General features: G+C 42.7%; 1 protein-coding gene and 1 long non-coding RNA gene across 6 annotated transcripts in view; one reads left to right on the top strand and one right to left on the bottom strand.

Annotated features, from left to right (window-relative positions):
* The window catches only part of PPP1R12A (protein phosphatase 1 regulatory subunit 12A), a 120,676-nt gene extending 115,133 nt beyond the window's left edge, over positions 1 to 5,543 (bottom strand). For 3 of the 4 annotated variants that reach the window (XM_051610072.1, XM_051610062.1, XM_051610042.1), the window contains exon 1: positions 5,213 to 5,528. In XM_051610072.1, the coding sequence (XP_051466032.1) occupies positions 5,213 to 5,449 (237 nt within the window). In that variant the 5' untranslated portion in view covers positions 5,450 to 5,528. Of the gene's footprint in view, positions 1 to 5,212 lie in introns of all 4 variants that reach the window. The other variant, XM_051610032.1, reaches the window with a different exon arrangement.
* A 179-nt stretch (positions 5,544 to 5,722) lies between these two features.
* Positions 5,723 to 8,449, top strand: LOC127387617 (uncharacterized). 2 transcript variants are annotated; one of them, XR_007890172.1, is made up of 3 exons: positions 5,723 to 5,826; positions 7,323 to 7,519; positions 8,003 to 8,449. It is a non-coding gene; the product is annotated as an uncharacterized LOC127387617 (long non-coding RNA). The 2 variants fall into 2 exon arrangements; XR_007890173.1 differs by lacking the exon at positions 5,723 to 5,826 and adding an exon at positions 6,117 to 6,351.
* Positions 8,450 to 19,686: the final 11,237 nt, after the last annotated feature.

Here is a 19,686-nt window from a genome sequence, read left to right as displayed (position 1 = left end):
AACAGTCCTTAATGACTTAGAAAGAATAAGTTTCTCAGCATCTTAATTACTTCCGAGGGATCAACACAGCAGAGTCCTACAGCAGTGGCATAAAGTCAAAATGTCTATTTAACAAGACATACTGCTACGCCTGAAAATGAATACATAACTACAAAGTGGGTAAAATGGTCTCACCTTAATATTCAATTTAGTACTTGAAGAATTGCAGAAAAACACTGATCTTTGAAACTAAGAGATCGCCTCTGGGGTACTCTCCTTAATTAAACTGTACTTGCCTGGGGTAAAAAAGAGCATATGAATACTTCATTAAGGATAAGAAGCCTCTCTTGCTGTTCAGCCTTCACCAATGACAACACCTATAGTACTCAATGATCTCCATAAAAACAGGCAAGACAATTTCCCTTATTTTACCTCCAAAGCGCTGTTCTCCCCAGGAAGAAGCAAGATCAAGACAGCAAGACATGCTTCTTTCATGCTATGTGGTAGAATTAGGCCACAGCACCCAGCTTCCTCCCCCAGACAGAATGAGGCCAAAAAACAGGTTACCACCTCCTAAGTCTGAGAAGCCTCAAAGAAAAAGGGCAGCCAAAAAGGAGGCTGCATTAATTGTCATACCTAACCACAGCTTAATCTCAGCTGACTTCTTTATCAGGAGCTTGCAGGTACTCCACAGTGCACAGCCCATGCTCCCATGGGAGCAGCATGCACAGGAAATCCAGCCTTCCAGGAAACAGGTCACATCATGGTCCCTTCCCACCACATGGAGCCTTCCCATAGTACTGCCCAGAATGGGTGGGCTCCTCTTTCCTGTACAAAACTCTATATAACTTTAAGACAAACTACTTTCAGCCACTTCAGCAACAAATTCCAATCAGAGCTAGTAAACCAAGTCCTCTTTCATGGAGTGCAAGGAAAGAGAGGAAGAGAGAGACCAAATTCTGAGGAAAGATAGGTGCTAAGCTTCCGAGATGACAGAATTAAATCCCACTACAAATAAATATGTCTGTCCTAGAAGGGAACAGGTTTTATTGAAAACTGCATATAGACTCTTCTTAACATTATTTCAGAATACACCACTTTTCTGACCCTTTACAGAAGCTATTGACCTGCAAGGTCAGAGCTCATCTTCGGGCTTCTTTTTTCTCTCAAATTCTCCTTACATTCAACTGTTAAGGCAGATTAGAAAAACTGCACAATCTGTAAGCTAGATCTCATCCTGCATGACAACTGTCTGGGAATGCAATATTTTAAAAAATTCAACTTCAGCCTCCACTTAAATTAACAGAACAGACATCCAATTGTAAATTCAAAGTCTAATTTAAAAGCTTTCTGTTCTTACAGACATACATGCACAATACGTACATAAGAATACATACTACCCTGCTGCAATATCCTACACTGCATATTATCAACCATAGATAGAAAGATATACCCAGTTTTGTCCTTTGCACTGAAGGCCTAACCAGAACTTATGCAAACACAAGTTCTTAAAGAGAATGAGGTTTGAACCCAACATTACATACTGAAATAATCACCATCTAATGACAAATTCTTCCCCTTCTGCAAGACCTTTAACTCAAATAAATTTAATTGGCATGTCATCAGATACAATGCACTGACGACCACTCATTTATGTGCATGCAAATATAAACCAAAATCTCTTCATTTGTTGACCCTGTCAATGAGTAAGTACTCGCATATATACTCTCCCTCTTCCTACTTCTAAGCCAATTGTATTTTTTTCTCTTCCATATGCATTAAGAGAAACAATCCTACATAAAGCTTTTTGATGGCGATGGCTTTCTTCTCCACTGATATAGGAAAAGTTTAGCTAATGGCTTTATTAACAAAGCTTAACGTTCTGTTAAAAAACAGACCTGAAGCTCACTAGATCTTCAGGACGAATGGTACTATCCCCTCAGCACTTCCAACCACTTGGGCTGTAGAAAATAAAACACAGCATTAGTCTCTTCCTGTAATTCTCATATCTAGCAGGCAAAACAAAGGCTGAGTAGCATATTAAATATTTAATTCTACTGCTATTTCAGACATATACATTTGGTTCTCAGTAACTGCAAAAAAAATTAGATGCAAGACAAAAAGGACATCCTAAAAAAGGCAGAGTCACTTTTTTTTGAGGCCACACCTGGAGTATTGCATCCAGTTTTGGGCACCTTAATTCAAGAGAGATATCAAGGTGCTGGAGTAAGTACAGAGGAGGGCAACGAAGCTGGTGAAGGGCCTAAAGAATAAATCTTAAGAACACTTGAAGGAGCTGGGAATGTTTAGTTTGAGAAAGAGGAGGCTGAGGGGAGACCTCATCAGTCTGTACAACTACCTGAAAGGTCATTGCAAAGAAGTTGGTGCTGGTCTCTTCTCACAGGTAATTAGCGACAGAACAAGAGGGAATGGCTTCAAGCTACAGCAGGGAAGGCTTAGGCTGGACACCAGGAAAATTTTTTTCACAGAAAGAGTGGTCAGACACTGGAATAGGCTGCCCAGGGAGGTGGTTGAGTCACCACCCCTGGATGTGTTTAAGGGTCATTTGGATGTCAGGTTGGTGGATATGGTTTAGGGGAGAACTTCATAGAGTAGGGATGATGGTTGGACTCGGTGATCCCAAGGGTCTTTTCCAACCTGAACAGTTCTATGATTCTGTCTCTGCTGAGATAAATTTATTCCTGTGAAGCAGTGAAGTCTCTATGGGATCTGGCAGACAATACAAATAACCACACCAAATAAACAAACAAGCAAGCACAAAGCAACAGCAAACCACAGCTCTGAAACACAACAACATGGACTTCAGTTCAATTGACATTAATCAGTCAAAAACTCTTGTCAGGAAGAATGACAAGTTCTTGAGGAGTTTCCCTTGGAATAGATACAACTTCGTCCCATGCCACAGCCAAACCTGATAAAAGGAATTGTTGTTATAGACTGCATAATGTATGATTTGCACCTTTTATATGGCACATTAGAGGAAAACAAGACTGATTGCTAATAAAAAAGTGAAATCATTAACAGTAGGACATGGGCAGAGGTTTGCTATATGCCTTTTCTTCAACAGCAACAGGATTGTAACTTCACAATCTATCTTATTTGCTTTTTATATTATAAAACCAGAAAAGACCCTTGAATATCATTAGAGGAAGGGAGGAAGACAAGAGTGAGCAAGAGTTTTAGCAGTGTTGTAAATCTTCACCTCTGTTCCCTTAGACTTTGTTCTTCCAAACTGCAAAGCGAGTACAGGTAAGAAGAAGGGGAAAATAAGCTCAGAATTATCTTGATTAAAGCTCTGTTCTATATAGTATCAAAAACATTTTGAAAATGTCATCTGGACTTCACAAAGAGATATAACACCATTCTAACAACAGAGTTAAACCAAATGTCATCCCTTTCTACCAATCACTGGAGCACAGTAACTCGCCGACACGATGACCTAACCAGTTAAGGTCTGACTTCTCATACAGAGTTCCCCGGAAGCATGAAGCAATCATAACTTGATTAGAGAAGAATAAATACATAAAACCTCCCTACTAAGTGACAGGCTAGCCTGAAGTCAGGCAACCGTGCTGCAGTAACATGCTGACAGGCTTAACCACAACAGACGTTCATTTTTCCTGTTCAGTTCACAACTGAAAATAAACCAAAAGCCTTTACAGGGGAGCAAGTGACAACCTATACACAGGAAATACAGCAAAGAGTAACAGAATTCTGTATCTTATGTTCCGGAAGGGCTTCTATTCAGTACTATTGGGCAACTTACATATTTAGAGAGACGTACATCCTTGAAAACAACTATATGGGACGGATAAAATACATTAAGCACAAATGAGATGGTGAATTTAAGAAAAACACTGTGTAACAACGTCCTGATCACCTCACCTAATGATTTTTGGGAAGATTTCTACTTGATCAATCCACATCTTGTAATCTTTTTTTTTTTTTTAACTACTCAACAGCTTCTAAACTTAAGAACAAGAAGGGAGCCTATAAAAGATAATTTTTCCGCTATTTTGATATCCAGTGCACCTAATACTGTGTGGAAGCTTTTGGCCTTCTAGAGAAACAAAAACTATTCAGGCAAACCCACATTATCTCCGGATTGCCACAGCCTTTCCTTATTTGGCTAACGTTTTGAGATTCCAATCAGACTGCTATGAAGTTCAACATGCACAAAGCATCCATTTTGAGGAAACTTCACAGCCAGTTTCCCTTCCATTCCCCCCGTGCCCCAAGTGAAAGTTATCTCCCTCAGCACCAACCCCCCCCCCCCAACACCCACACCAGAACAAAGCAATATGGATTCGGTTTATTACTGCTCTCCAACGATACAAAAGAAAAATTTAAGAGCCCTGCTCCCCCATAAAGTTCAGCTTTCACACTGCGGCACAGGCCATCACTAAAGAAAGCAAGCAGCCTGTTATTGATACACGTTTCTATATTAGGAACAAAACATTGGTTCCCCTTAGAAACCGGAGAGAAATAGATGATCCGTCTCTCCACACGCCCGCCCGCGCACACACACACACACACACGAGCGGGGTTTAATCGGCTCAACTGCTGCGAAACCGGGAAGCGGGGGGCGGCAGGAAACTGCTACCGGGACCCCGGGAGAGCGGCAGCCGGGGCAAGCTCCCCGGGGCCGAGCCCGCCCTCCCTCACCTGCCGGCCGCCACCCCTCCGCCGGGGGGCACCTGTCCCCGTCCTCCCCGCCCGGCTGCCAGACTCGGCGGGGCAGGGCCCGCTCCCCCTGTCCCTCCCGAGGGAGGCGCTACCAACAGGGGAAGCGAGGCGAGCGGGGAAAGAGGGTCACCGGCACCTCCTCCCCGCCGAAGGAGAGGCCCAGCCGCCCCCTCCCGCCGCCCGGCCTCGGCGGAGGGGGCACAGCCTCTCGCCCCTCCAGCCCAGCCGGCACAGGGACTCGGGCCGCTCCCCCACGGCCCGCTCCGGCCGGCCGCCCCCGAGCCTGACCCCGGCCGCCGCCGCCTCCCGCCCCGCGCTCCCGGCCCCTCCCCGCCCCGACACCCCCCAGCGGAGGCGAGAGCAGCCGCCTCCGGCCCCTTCCTCCGCCACCTCCTCCCGAGGGGGCACTCGGCCGGCCGGCCTCGCCGCCACCCCCCGGCCCCTTCCCCGCCTGCCCAAGCCCTGGTCCCGCCGCCGAGCCCGGCCAGGGCCCCCCTGCAGCCGGCGGAAAGGGCTCCGCACCGACCTGGTGGAGCGCGGTGAGCCCGTCCACATTGGCGTAGTTGATGTCGGCGCCCCGCTCCAGCAGCCGCAGCACCTCCTCGGTGTCCCCGCTGGAGCAGGCGGCCAGGAAGACGGCGCCGTCGTCGAACTTCACCTTGGTCTTTTTACGCTTGACCACGGGTGGCTCCAGGTCGGTCTCGGAGCCGATCCAACGCTTCAGCTGCTCGTTCCGCTTCTGCTTGGCGTCCGCCATCTTCATACCCCGCTCCCGCCTGGCCCCTTCGCTACCGCCGCACCGAGGATAGACTATATACCGCCAGTATCCCACAGCGCACCGCGGCCGCCCTCGCTCGCTCACCCGCCCAGATGGAGGGCGCAGGGCGGGAGGCGGCGGGCGGGGCGGGGCGGCGGCGGCTCCTTAGCATAACCTCGCGAGATTTCCCGGAGGCGGGGGCCGGGGCGGGGCGGGGCGGTGTGAGCGGCGGCGGCGGCGGCGGCGGCGGCGCGGGGGGGAGGGCTGGGAGGGAGCGGGGAGTGCCCGCCCCGGGTGCCCGCCCCGGGTGCCCGCCCCGCCACAGCCCGCGCCTGTGTTGTGACTGGGGCGAGCCTGGCCCGGTTTTGCCTCGTCCCGGCCCCGTGAGTTCAAGAGTTCAGCCGAAAGGTCGCCGGCTTGCCCTGCCCCGCCGGGCGGAAGGTCCCCGCCACCGCAGGCCCGAGGGGCATCCGGCAGCGCGGCTCTGCACGGCGGCCGCTGCTTGCCCGGGCCCCGGGCGCCCGCCCTCTGCCCCGGCGGGCTGGGTCTGCTGTCAAGGCTGACCAGTGCACCCAGAACGCGACGAGGCCTTGCCCCGTCGCCGGAGGTGGCGGGGGGGGGGGGGGTGCTGCTCCGTCGCAGCGTGTGTGGGGAGCGGGAGCGGTGCGGTTTATTGGGGTGCCTGGTGTAGGCCTTCGAGCCAACAGCCTCGGCCGGGCTTCGGGAATGGGAAAGCCCAAGGGCTGCTCCACCAAGTTCAGGGTGCCGCCCGTCGCTGCCAGCCCCCTCTGTGTCACCTCGGGGACACCAGCGTTCCTGCCTGCCCTGGCACATGGGACAAATGCACCTGCTTGCAGTAAAGAAGGAAAGAAACGGGGTGGCTTACTGAGGATCCCTTGTTCTGGGAGGTTAGACACGACTGCATTGGGGAAGCTTGCTGTACAGAACCATCTCCCGTTTGTCCTGAGACGTCTGAGAGGCCGTGAATAAACCCCCGTGGCTTATTGTGCATTTCGCTTAAAGTTCACTTCTGTTACCTGAAAGCCTACGATAGCACATCCATCTTTTCTGTTGGGAGAAAACAAGTAGTTAGAAACCACACAGCGTCTGATGACACGAAGATTAAAATGTATTTGTTTGGAGTTCCCACTTCTAGGAACCAAACTTCTACATAGCAAATGTTTCTTCATGTGTAGCATGTTTTCTTTAGCTGAAAGCAATACGTATTTTGTTTTTAAGTTTAATCATCTCTGGGGACAAAATGTGGTTTTAAACTTACTGGAAAAGAAGCTTTATTTCAACTAATTGTGGGAAACTAAGTATAACTTGAAAGGATCACCGAACCTCATACACTTCAAATTTTGCATGGTTTGTCTTTTCTAATTATAATGTCTCCTTAAGGTGGGCAGTCTCACAGCCTACTGAAGCTGCTTATTTTCATTTTTATTGATAAAAATGTCAGTGGCATTTTACAGGAAATAGTAGTTGCAAGGCACCTGCCGCAATGTGCTGCTCTTAATGGCTTTCAGAACAGATTTTCATCTGGAGATGCTTGCTTAGTATCCATCAGATTTACTCGTGCAGCAATGCATGAGATACATTGCACTGACAATTTGCAGGTGCAATGTGATTGTGAATGAAAGACTACTTCTTGTAGACAAGGTGAAAGATTTGCCAAAGAAAGGTTTGCAGTCTAAGTAGGTGGGTGAACAATTACCTGGCACCTAGTTTATGCCTTCCCATTAACACCGCATGTGACTATTCAGAGGTACAGTTTAGGCTCCTGGGTTTGGAACTATGGCTGACGCTGCATAAAGCACTTCAGAAGTCTTATTTGCAGTGTTATTCACAGGGGTGACTGAGTTGTGCTTTGGCTTAGGGCTGGTATCGTCACCCCAGTATGGACAGTTAACATCTGAGAGCTTGGCTGCTTCAACTGACTCAAGTCAAAAGAGGGAATTTGTGCAGGTTCCAGCTGCCTGGTTTGGTCTTGTCCTCGTGGGCAAAATTCCTTGGGCGCAGGCTCTCCATCCAGTGCTGCTTCCTAAAGAGCTGACAACTACAACCCAGAAAAAGGTAACAAAGGATAAAAGCTGAGTCCTCCTTCCCCAGATGTCTGATATTTTGCATGTAGCCTCCCTGACATGCTGCTCCTCTCATTCTCTCAGTTGGCTGTCTGAAAATTTGACTCTTCAAAGAAGCCACATAGCTGAAGAATGTAATACTCTGATTTCAGCAAGCAATATTTAAATCAAGTGCATCATTAACAGCAAAGTAATTCTAGGCAAATTGATAGGCACTTACTCAAAATTCACTTCCTTAGGAATTTCATTGTCATGGAGCATGTTTTTATATTTACATCAGAGCTCTATTTCCCTCTTCTTGACTTCATTCCTCCAGGTCAGCTTTTTCTTTCTGGTCATGGATCCTCCTTTAACCCCTTCAGCTCACTCTCCTTGGCTTGCTAGCTCAGAAAACAAACCCCTTTCTGTTCTGAAGTACCCTACAGTTTGTTTTTAAAGACCAGATCTAATACTTCCCTTTTGTTCCTTTCTCCAGGGCATTTTCACTGATTCAACTCCAGCTTCTCAGAGCACTTCAGCAAAAACCTTCTCTTACACTGCAGTTATTTGTGTGTTCTACATTCTTGACTTTATTTTTCTTTGACTTTTTCGGTTTTTTTGGGTTGCACCTCATTGAGGAGTTACGTTTATGTTTGAGGCTTTTTACAGACTCCACAACCAGCTGAAGTTCAGATATTCCATATATAGAGTATATATGCCTTTCTCAGATAGCTTTGTGCTCTGCAGTAAATTATGTCTTCCTTGAATGTGATCTAGCAAAGCATATGGTATTCCTTAAGCAAAAAGTAGAGCCATCATTCATGTAAACTGGTTAATCTCTGCAATTCTTCAAATTTTCTGTATTCACCACATTCAGAACAAGAATGGAATAATTATAAAAGCAATCATAACCATAATCATTATTATTAAAACTTTTTTTAAAAACTTCTGTAATTTTCCTTTGTCATATCCCACATCCTAGTTTATAACTTAAATAGCAAAGATATACTGGGCCATATTCTTTACCCCATCCTACCAGTCTGATGTCATCCAGTTTCGTCATAAAATCAGTGTAGCTAAGCAGAGGTGAGACCACCTACAGCTTCTAATTCAGTACTAATTGAGATAAACATACACAATTGCCAATAATACTTGCTGCAGAAATATGATACTTTTTCCCAATTACCTACCTAAGCATGGAGGATGAAATTGATTTATGGAGAGGGTAAGACCAAACCCTATGTATTAAGGATCTCTTTGAAGACCATATTGAATGTGAGTATAAAATCTGGCCTAAAACAGTCATTACTGCAAGACAGTATCACAAAACTGAATTAGGTAACTGCATAAGTGTGCATGTGTGTTGATAATAACAACAGTATGCTAAAAAGAGACACTGATCGTTTTGGATACCTGATCAATGCAACTTAAGGACACATTAAGTAGACCTAGTTTTATCAGGTTGTTTTGATCTATCTCTACCAGACTACTCAACACACTAGATGTGCTGTAAAATCCTATGTTTGCATGTATGTGCATAGCATTAAGGTGAATTCAGTACCATTACTTTTCTCCAGAGGTATCTAGGTAAACATTTGCCAAGACAGCATCTATGCATGTGTATATTGTGAGTTGATTTAATGTAAGGCTTCAAATGATGACTACAATTATTTAGCAATGAGATTGTTATCAATGTGCTTTCTGGTTCTCTTTTTTTTTTTTTTTTTTTTTTTTTAGCATTACAATCATAGTTCAAAGCTATTTTATGCAGGCTTCTGGACCACAGAAGTACACAGATGAAGCTTTTGTACTACCCAAAATAGTCAGCTTCTGGGATGTAGAATTTTTGTTTGGACCCCCTAAGGATAATTGTTGTCTTTTCTTTCATCTTGAACAGCAACAGACACAGTGTTGCTTCTAAAAATTTTGTCCTAACATTTTTCTCTCCTCAGTGAAGTAAACTAGTACATCAAAGTTAATGTCAGCAAATCCAGCTCTGGGAACAATGATCCATTTGAGGAGATAGTGGAAAATAATGTGTATATTTACACCAAACTTTCTAATAAATCTTCCAGATTTTTATAAAGAATCATAGATTATGAAAGGAGAAGTGGGATAAGAAAATATAATAGCCTTTTTCAACTTGAAAAAGCCATGACAGAGACACTTACTATATGTTTTTTTTTCTTTTTTTGTTTGTTTGTTTTGCTCATTTGTTTGTTTGATAATTATAGCCCTTTCAATTTTTAAATCTAGTGTATTCTCTACTCTGATTGTGTGACAAACCCACAAAGCTAACAGTGAAAACTCTGGTACATTCCTTATCCAGAAAAAAGAGACAAGAAGACTATGCACAAACTGCTATCAAATTTTTATAGTAAATTATGTAAGAAGCAGACTTCTCACTCTTTGATTTTACGAGGTCTAAGTAAGATTCTTACACAGAAACCCCCTATTTCAAGGTGGGTTACTTTTTTGATGCTGCATAATCCTGAGTCACCAAAACCAAAACTAAAAGTACCATAGCAACCAAGGCACATATTTATAAACTCTGCAGTTCTGAATCAGATTTGCAGTGGTGTAGTCTCCCAGCATCTTTCATGTGCTTTACACAGATTGCTGTCTCCATATTCTTGGATGGCAATGCAAGCCAACATTTAAACTTGATTCACATAGAGATACTCTCACATGCTTCTACAGGTACCCAGCTGTTAAACCAGCATTCATTTGGTCTGCTGGCAATTTCAACAGTGCATGGGTTAAGCTAAAAATAGTTGTTCTGTCTAGAAAAAAGTGACACTATGTCCTTTAGAAATAGGGAAATATGCTTATTTATATAATTGATGTTATAAAACCAATTCTGGCTCTAAATTAAAGTTTTGCCTAGTCACTTCATGAAAAAACAGGACTGAGCCATATGTTGTGTAACAGAAACACAGTCATTCCATTTCCATTCAGTCTCTGCAGCCCTGGGAGTGCTGCATCTATATGAATGTAGGCACTGTGTTAGACACTCTGCCATGACAGTTGTCCATTTTGGCCTCCTGCTGTTGAGAACAAGTATCTTTGCTGTATTCTGATGCCCGAAAGGCCACATAATCTTAGAGCAGCTTTTATGAACCTCTGTTCAGTATTTCTCCAGGTAAAGTGTTTCTTTTTCATTACTGTGTGTGGCTTGAGTCAAGTACTGTACTGTTGAAGTGCGCGATTTAAATACTGAGGGGGAGGGAATGACCTGTCCCTCTGAAATGCATGCAAGATGTTCCCTGTGAGCAGCATTCTGAACATATCACAGCTGAGAAACATACTTGCAGGCTGCAGGAGCACAATCTGGACAAAGAAATGAAAGATATCCTGTTCTAGCTTTGCACTTACAATGCAAATATAAATCTGCTCAGGGTTTATTGACAGCCATGACACTTAGATTTCTGCCTTTCTGCTACCAGAAGATACACGAATTTCCTTTTTAAATACTAGTTTTGGTATATGAAAGTGTCTTTTCTCTAACTTGGGGTTTAAAAATACTAAAATCTGTATTCGGTTGGCTTGGCTTGGATTTTGGGTATCTAGGATATGCCCTGCTGCTTGTGGTGCCTACAGGCTCTATTTTTATGAGCCAGCAGAGCATATGACATAACTGTGCATTCACATCATGGTTAGTCTTAGCCATGTAGTAACCTAAGTAGCACACCTATATCATTGACAGAAATACTGTCATCCTTTAGCCTATTCAGCCAGCCATTCAAAGGAAAATGAAGTGTTTTTTTAAAAAAGAGAACTGGCTGATGGAGTATGGTGATGCTTATTTATAAGAATATTCAGAAAGACCTATCTTCCTGAATGCAACAGAAACAAGCAACTGAAAGCAGTTTCCTTGCTCAGAAACCACTTTTTCTAGTAGTTCAGTGTCCTAATGAATGATTCCACTATTGTTTTTCTGACCCCTGTATTTGTTACTAGTCCTGTCTTTGCTACAGAAATTTACTCCTGTAGGTAACTCCTCAGGCTACAGCTTGACTTATCAGACTTCATCCCAAACCATCAAGTGACTCTTTTGGTGGCCTCCTATTGTTCCCTAACACAAGGCCATAAAGCAATTGCATTGCTTCATCCTGTCAGTCCAAAAAAAGAGTGACTTAATTGAGACAATTCATCTGAGGCAACATTAATCTGCAGCAACCACTAATGTAACGCTAAGGTACTCCAGAAGCTTTAACGACTCTGTCATGAATATACAGAGGATGTACACTTCAGAATCTTCTCAAATGGCTTCTGGTTTGACAGGCTTATGACTTTCAACCCTCATCTGATGAAATCACATTTCCTAACCATTCCTAAATGAGTTTGCTGGCCTGCAACTTCCTCGTTCAATCATCACAGTAACTCAAAAGGCCCTGCTGAGAAGGGACCTGTAAAAATCGTTTTGCTTTAGAAGATGCTTGAAGTAACTCAAACCCAGCTTCTTCCCACCAATGCATTATTTAGTCACTTAGTGTAAGATGAGGAAAAAGCTGTAACCTCTAGATCTCAGCCAGATTTTTTTTTCTTTCTCTAAACATACTGGATTTATGACACAGCCTCCTCTTTGCCTGAGAGGAAGGCATCTTTTCCAGCATTTACTCAGAGACCTAAGCTGAGGTTTCACCAGATGACAGAGACATTCAGGCAGGTTACTGTCATGAAAAGGGTCAGTCCTCCTTTCTTTGTGCTGCCCATTCCCTATCCCTGGATCCACAGACACTATTCCCAACCTTTCTCCAGGCTTTGGTGTTCATTTGACACCTGAGTTGTCTGCACTGGCAGACTAGTTACTTCTTGGCTTGGGTAGTTTTCTGTTGGCCTATCAAACTGCGCAGACTTATCAAAGGGTGGCAGGAGACTTCTGAAAGAGATGGGAGTGTGTAGCCAGGCCTGTGGAAGGACAGAGTTACTCTCCTTGGACGTAGGAAGGTGTTATGTAGGCTCAACCATCATGTGAAATCTCACCTGTAGTTCTAGCTGTGACCATTAAGTTATTATTATTATTCTCTGGGAAGGTTTCTTTAGTGGTTTGGTGTCCTTGGGACCCGAATTCTGTCTTGTAGAAAATAAATCTGGTAACTAGAGTAAGGCAAATGACTACTGGCAAGTTAATTCCCCATGCTCCTTTACCAATCACTTTGACTTCTCTGTGAAGGTGATATGTCTATTTTCGTTTCATTTTCTGTTTGTTGTCACATGGCTGTCATCAAATTGAATTCTGTGCAAACGCTGTATTGAGTGGAGGGCTAGATCATTTTCATATTAAATAATAAAAATATCTTTCTCACTCTTGGCAGTCTTAATTTTTAAAAAGCAGTAATTTTGAGAGACCACACTTAGCAGATACTCAGTGACAGTGACAGTGGTGTGAAGCAAGCCAGGACCCCATCTCAAACCCCCTAGCCACAACCAGGCAATGCTGATGCTCATCTCCCATGTTTGTGGCTACTTCCCTGTGTGCAACACTGGTATAGCTGCTTCTTTATGATTATGAAACAGTCATGGCATGCTTTTACTTCAAGCACCAACATCTAAAACGCTGGTTTTGCTGAGATCAGACACTTAGCTCCAGGTTGCATTAAGCATTCCTTGATTTGTATTTGTATTTATGTGCATTATGTTGCTTCCACCTCTGCTGGAACTGGCTCAAGAAAGTAAAGACTGGTCCTACAAAAGTTCTGTATTACATATAGTTTAAAACAAATGGGTGGCTAGATAGAAGTGAAATTGCATTATTTCAATTAGATTAATAACAGGAAACATAACTTTCTACTTGTGTGTATAATTGTAGTTTAAAGATACAATTTTAAAATGGAATTGTTTTGATAATTTTTGATCACTAACATTTTGATTACTTACTTAGGACTGTGGGCTGATAAGTAGAATAACTTAGAGGAAGTTGGATCATTTCTGGCTCTGCATCTCAATCATAATTTTTACATGGGATAAATAACTCAAATTTCCTAATTTTGTATATCTAACCTCAGCTTGTATTTAAACCCTAAGAACTGAATGAAAAATTTTGGTCACATTGGTTAGAGCCTTGCAACTCCCAGCGTTCATGATTTAAGATTGAAAATATTTAAATTAAATCTTAATAAAGATATAAAAGTCTGCTGGAGATAAAACACCCAGTGCTGCAGCTTCTTTTGCATTGGGAATTTTGATCAAGCAAGGAGTGCTCTGAAAATCACACTCTTGTGTGTTAGAAAACACTAAAGCAAAGTCTACGCTAAAGTGTCTGTGATATAGTTCTGTCGGCTCCTATATTTAAGGAAACTTAGGTTTTGCATAATTTTGAAAATTTGCATGATATTGAATCTCATGATCTTGATAAAATTACAGTGTTACTCTCAGGAAAATAAACAGCAAAAGATTACTTCAAGAGGAGAACTATCTGGCTGTACTCTTTCATCACTTTGCATTTCTATAAGACTGGAGAAGAGGCGTAAGTACTGTGGAAAAGGAAACAGTGGAGAAAATTAAGAGTTTAAGGTACCATTCTGATGTCTTCCTTCTGTAAACAATAGCTAATCCATACTTAAAATTCAAAATCTATGTCACTGCTTTTCTGCATTGCATAATTCAGAAGATCCTTACTTTCAAAGAGACATCAGGTTCTTCCCCATACAAAACAGGAATCTCCTTCAACCAGATCCTGCCTACTGTCACCATCATATAACACTGGGATTAAACCATGACACACGCTTCTCTGCAGCAACAGTAAGCATAAGGGAAAACACATTTTATACCCAAAATACATGTAATAATTTTAATGACAATCTCTTCTAGAAGTATCATAATTGTATAGGTAAGGCATGCCTAGCTCACAGCAGGCACTTGCTCTGTCTAGAGAACGTCTAGATGCATTAGTTTAATTTTATTTAAGCCAGTCAAGGCTTGAATTAGGACTCCTACTAGTTTTAGTGAGTTTGTTTTAGCTCACTCTAATATCCCACTGAATCCCACTGGAATTACTTATGCAAGTAAATTATTTCCAGTATAAGTTACAAAATCTGAAATTTAATTATGTGTTAACTCATGATGGGGTTATACAACACAAATAATTTCCAGCCCGGCTGTTTATGCAGGTTAAACATAACATAGCAGATCTGGAATCGTATTCCCCTTTTGTATAACGTTCCCACAGATTCACACTTTAGCTTTAGTAAGGAGATGAGGATCAGGCCTCAAAGAAGCAATTACCCCATGCAGTTCTCGAACGTAGAGAGATAAAGCTAAATATAATATAAAGCATGCCCTTTGCCCATACAGTGTTAAATGAGCTCCATACCGTAATCAAAACATAGTTAAACAAAACCAGGCTGTTACCTAGAAACAAAAGCATGAAAGTCTCTGTCTCTATCACATGCCTGAAAGCATTTATGGTCAGGTCCTGCCACTGTTGCTCACATTGTACACTACTTACGAGCAGTCCCGTTGACGTACTGGGGTACTAGAAGCAATTTGGGAGTTAATAACTGCTTTGTTTGCTTTTAAAACTGCCATAAAATAGGAACCATTTAGACTCAATATTTGCTTTAAGGATTCCAGTATAGGTTTGTGTTACCTGCCTTGCGTACAAGCTATGCAAGCACAGAGCTCAGCCTAAGCTGCAAAATTCTGCTAGTTTAAATTAAATGTAGTCTAACTTCATTTACACTTGAGCTTTATACTACTACCAATAGCCAAGATAGTTATTTTTAAGGTAGCTCAAGCACATCTTTTTGGTGTCTTCCGTATCTGTTGATGTTTCATCTGCTGGCATGGAAGTTACATGGGATCAAATTGTCAGCTGGTATTAAACTATCATAACTACTCTAGATAATGGCCTGAACTTCAAATTTTAGTATTCTAGGTATGAGATTTGGGTTTCACTTAGAGAAATTAATATTTTGAGAAAGTACCAACTAACTCTACTAAAAGAGAGACACCTCATTCACAACAGTACTTGAGACTAGAATCTGATTGATACCCAAATGTAATGAAATACAGTTGCTTTGCTTCACCTGAATGGCATGGTGAACATGGATTTATCTGGACTTCTGCAAGGCCTTTGACACAGTCCCCCACAACATCCTTCTCTCTAAATTGGAGAGATATGGGTTTGATGGGTGGACTGTTCAGTGAATAAGAAATTGGCTGGAGGGCCACATCTAGAGGATAGTGGTCAGTGGCTCAATGTCCAGATGGAAAATTCTGACAAGTGGTGTCCCTCAGGGTTCTGTACTGGGACCAGTGTTGTTTAATATCTTCATTAAAAATATTGACAGTGGCATTGAGAGCACCCTCAGTAAGTTTGCCCGTGACACCAAGCTGGATGGTGCTGTCAATATGCCAGAGAGAGGGGATGCCATCCAGAGGGACATGGACAAGCTGGAAAAGTGGACCCAGGTGAACCTCATGAGGTTTAACAAGGCCAAGCGCAGGGTCCTGCACCTGGGCTGGGGCAACCAGAGATATGAATGCAGGCTGGGCGAAGACGTGGTAGAGAGCAGCCCTGTGGAAAAAGACCTGGGGTAGTACCCAGGGTGAAAAGCCGGACACAAGCCACCAATGTGCAATTGCAGCCCAGAAGGCCAACTGCATCCTGCGCTGCATCAAAATAAGTGTGGCCAGCAGGTTGAGAGAGATGATTCTGCCCTTTTACCCTGCTCTGGTGAGACCTCACCTGGAGTACTGCATCCAGCTCTGGAGCCCCTAACACAAGAAAGATGTGGACCTGTTGGAGCACGTCCAGAGAAGGGCAATGAAAATGATCAGAGGGCTGGTGCACCTCTCCTATGAAGACAGGCTGAGGGAGTTTGGGTTGTTCAGTTCCAAGAAGTGGAGACTCTGAGGGGACTTTTTAGCGACCTTCCAGTACTTGAAAGGAGCCTATAAGAAGGCTGGGGAAGACCTGTTCACAAGGGCATGTAATGATAGGACAAGGGGTAAGGTTTAAGCTAGAGAAGGGTAAATTTAGGTTGGACATTAGGAAAAAGTTATTTAATGTGAGGATGGTGGATGACTGGAACGGATTGCCTAGAGAGGTGGTGGGGGCCCCATCCCTGGAGGTATTCAAGGTCAGGCTTGATGGGACTCTGAGCAATCTGTTCTAGTTGGAGATGTCCCTGCTTATTGTAGGGGGGTTGGACTAGATGAGCTTTATAGGTTCTTTCCAACCCAATACATTCTATGATTCTATGATAGTGTTCTAAGGTAAGCTAAAACTAGCTTTTAGAAAATTTTGTATAAATCTTTCTGGCTTGGTCCCCTCTGACCCACACGGTAGATTTTTGTCTACCTGTGTGTCACAAGGGATGCTGCTCAACATCTGGACAAACATTTGAGACATCTACACAATCTGTCGCTATTTAGTATTTAAATTTACTCTGTACCCTAAAAGTTGGTATAGGTTTACAGAATGTCTAACTGGACAAGTGTAGCCAGAGATGGATGCAGTTTGTCTGTGCTCCAAGTTGCTGTGTATCTTGTCTGGAAATAAAAAAGCTCTTCCTTTCAGGTAATGTAGGTCTATGGCTCCTAGACCAAAGCTGGCTTGTTTCTGCCCAGCTTGGAGCACTAGTGAAACAAAGTGCTGTCTGTCTGCACTTACCTGTGAAGACTGTTATGACGGGACATGGGTGTTTCACGCCTCATAGTGAGGCCTGGGGCTGGAGTCTGGGTGGAGGCAGGAGCCAGGTAATGTAATTAAGGCAATCTGAAATCAAGAACCAGAGACATACAATACTCATTAGCCTAACAGAATAAGGCAAGTATATGGTTAGAAGTAGGGTTTGGCACCAAGAAGTCAAGGAGCTTGCACACACCTTGACAAGAGCGTAGCTAAACTTTAGGTGGAGCCAGGAAACCCAGGAGTGTGATTCATGATGTGGGTCCAGGAGGAGCAGACAGAGCAGCAGCAAGGACGGATGGCTTGGGCCAGAACTACGACTGAATAGGTGGTAGATGATAGCTGGATCCTGGACAATGAAACCGAAGACAACAACAAAGACCAGGCCTAGAGGCAAGGCAGAGAATAGAGTTCAAGCCACTGTACTTGTTCTCAGGACCTCTTTTGTGTACACTCCATCTACCAACATCTAATGACATCTGTCTGCTGGCTATAACACCTGTTTTGGAAGCTGGGTCCAATCCCTGAGGGCACAGCACCCAATGACTGGCTGTGTGAGGGAAGAGTCATCTTCCCAGGCTAGCCATTGCATAGTCATACCTATGAGGGACTGCATTTATTAATTTTAATTAAGTTAGAGCAGGACTGTAAAGGAATCTGTGGAACATTGCATTTCCACATAATATTAATCAATATAATGAGGTGCAATCATATAATCAGTCCCAATGAATCCTCTAAGGCCTAGTAGGTATGCATATGCTTCCATGTACACATATTAAGTAAGCATATACTTATTAAGGCGTCTACTTCAATATAAGCAGGAGCCTTAATTTTTCAGGGGATGAAAGGATGTAATAAACAGTGGAACTGGGCATTTCAGTACCCATAGGGCTGAAGGTGGTGCAAGAAAATGGATTAGCTTTCTGGGATGTGTGTCAGTCATTATAACAAAATATTTTGCTGCAGAGATGTGTACATCTTTGCACAGTGCCTGTGAACTGACTGCCAGGAGATTAATTACAATTAATTACAATATTTATATTAATCTAACCAAAGAGATACAGCAACTGTTCTATCTGCAGCACCAATTGCTCTTATGCAGTGCAACAGAACTTTTCCCTTGATGCATCTGCTTCTAGCTGGAAAGCAGTGAAGCTTACATATACATGCAAGAAGCTGAGCTTCTGCCAAAGGGCCATTTGACACTATGCCAGCTTTTGGTCCTTCAAAAACAGAAAGCTTTTGGCCTTCATCACTTAGGCAGTGCACCAGTTCATCCTCAGGTTACATTTAGACTTATAACCTATTAGTAAGAGTACTTGCTGTCAGCAATTGGATGGGTTTTTCAGGATGGGATGATCTTACATAACTATAAATGTACATAGATGGCCTAAGTAAAGGGAATTAGCCTGCATGCTGAATTGTCCACAGTTACTTGTTTCTGTCAGATAACTTCCTCAACCAGAATTTTCTTCTTCCAGTGACATGCGTAAGATTGCAAAATGCATTCACAGTAACTTAGATGGACTTGTTGACAGTGATCTTTGTTTATCCCAAGGAAAAAAAAAAAAGATCAACAATTTAAAATTATTTTCATATTTCTTCCATGTGAAAAAAGGAAACAAAAGAAGTAATGTCATATCTTGCACTAAGTTTAGGACATGTATCCAAAGCAAATGTGAGGTTTCCCATGCTTTGTGTTTTTTTCAGATGACTTTGTCTTTTCCAGTAAACAGATTGTAATAATGTATTATCCTTGCTCTAGGTGGAAGCTTTGGCAGATCTTTTCTTTTTGAAGCAGGTGTTCTCCTGTTTGCTATTTGTCAAGTACATTGAAAAGGAAAATTTTATACAGCTTTAGGATTATTTTACTCTGGTTTTACAACCTGAAATTCTATTGCATAAGATTTAAGAATCACATGGGTTTCTCATTAAATAACCATGGTTATTGTCAATTCCATGCTGTGCAAAAAATAATACTATTTTCCATTATTTTTCATGCATTAAAATGCAATAATTCAGTATTTGAATGCACTGTTACAAGGACAGAGAACTGCTTGAAAGAGTCCAGAACGAAAACCCTGCTGGACTTCTAGGTACTGAGGGCTGCTTACTGAAACTGTTCCCGTGCCGCTGCAAATCACTCAACAAATCCTCAGCTGGATCAGGACCACTGCCTTTAATTAAAATGCACATCATATTACTGCACATCTGGATGATGAACTATTACACTCTGCTATTTCAGCACTGCGAAACCTTGTCTTTAGGACAATGGAAAACAATTGCAGAATTGCAGTTTTCCAGTTTATTTTGTTTTTTGATGTTCATTTGTGTATAGTGGATATATACCAGTCATCCTGGGTCTTACAGGCAGGAAGAATTTACTTTTCTGTTAAAAAACTGAAGACAGATGCTTGTTTTAATTTTTTAGAAGCAAGTAAGACATTACAGAAGTTACTGTGAACATATGAATGATAATAATCTAAACCCTTCTATTTCATTAAGTATGCTCATAATAAATCACTCTTAGTCTTTTTACATTT

Source organism: Apus apus, chromosome 1 (assembly GCF_020740795.1).
Source record: "Apus apus isolate bApuApu2 chromosome 1, bApuApu2.pri.cur, whole genome shotgun sequence".
NCBI classification, from domain to species: Eukaryota; Metazoa; Chordata; class Aves; order Apodiformes; family Apodidae; genus Apus; species Apus apus.
This window is presented reverse-complemented; position numbering and strand designations above follow the sequence as displayed.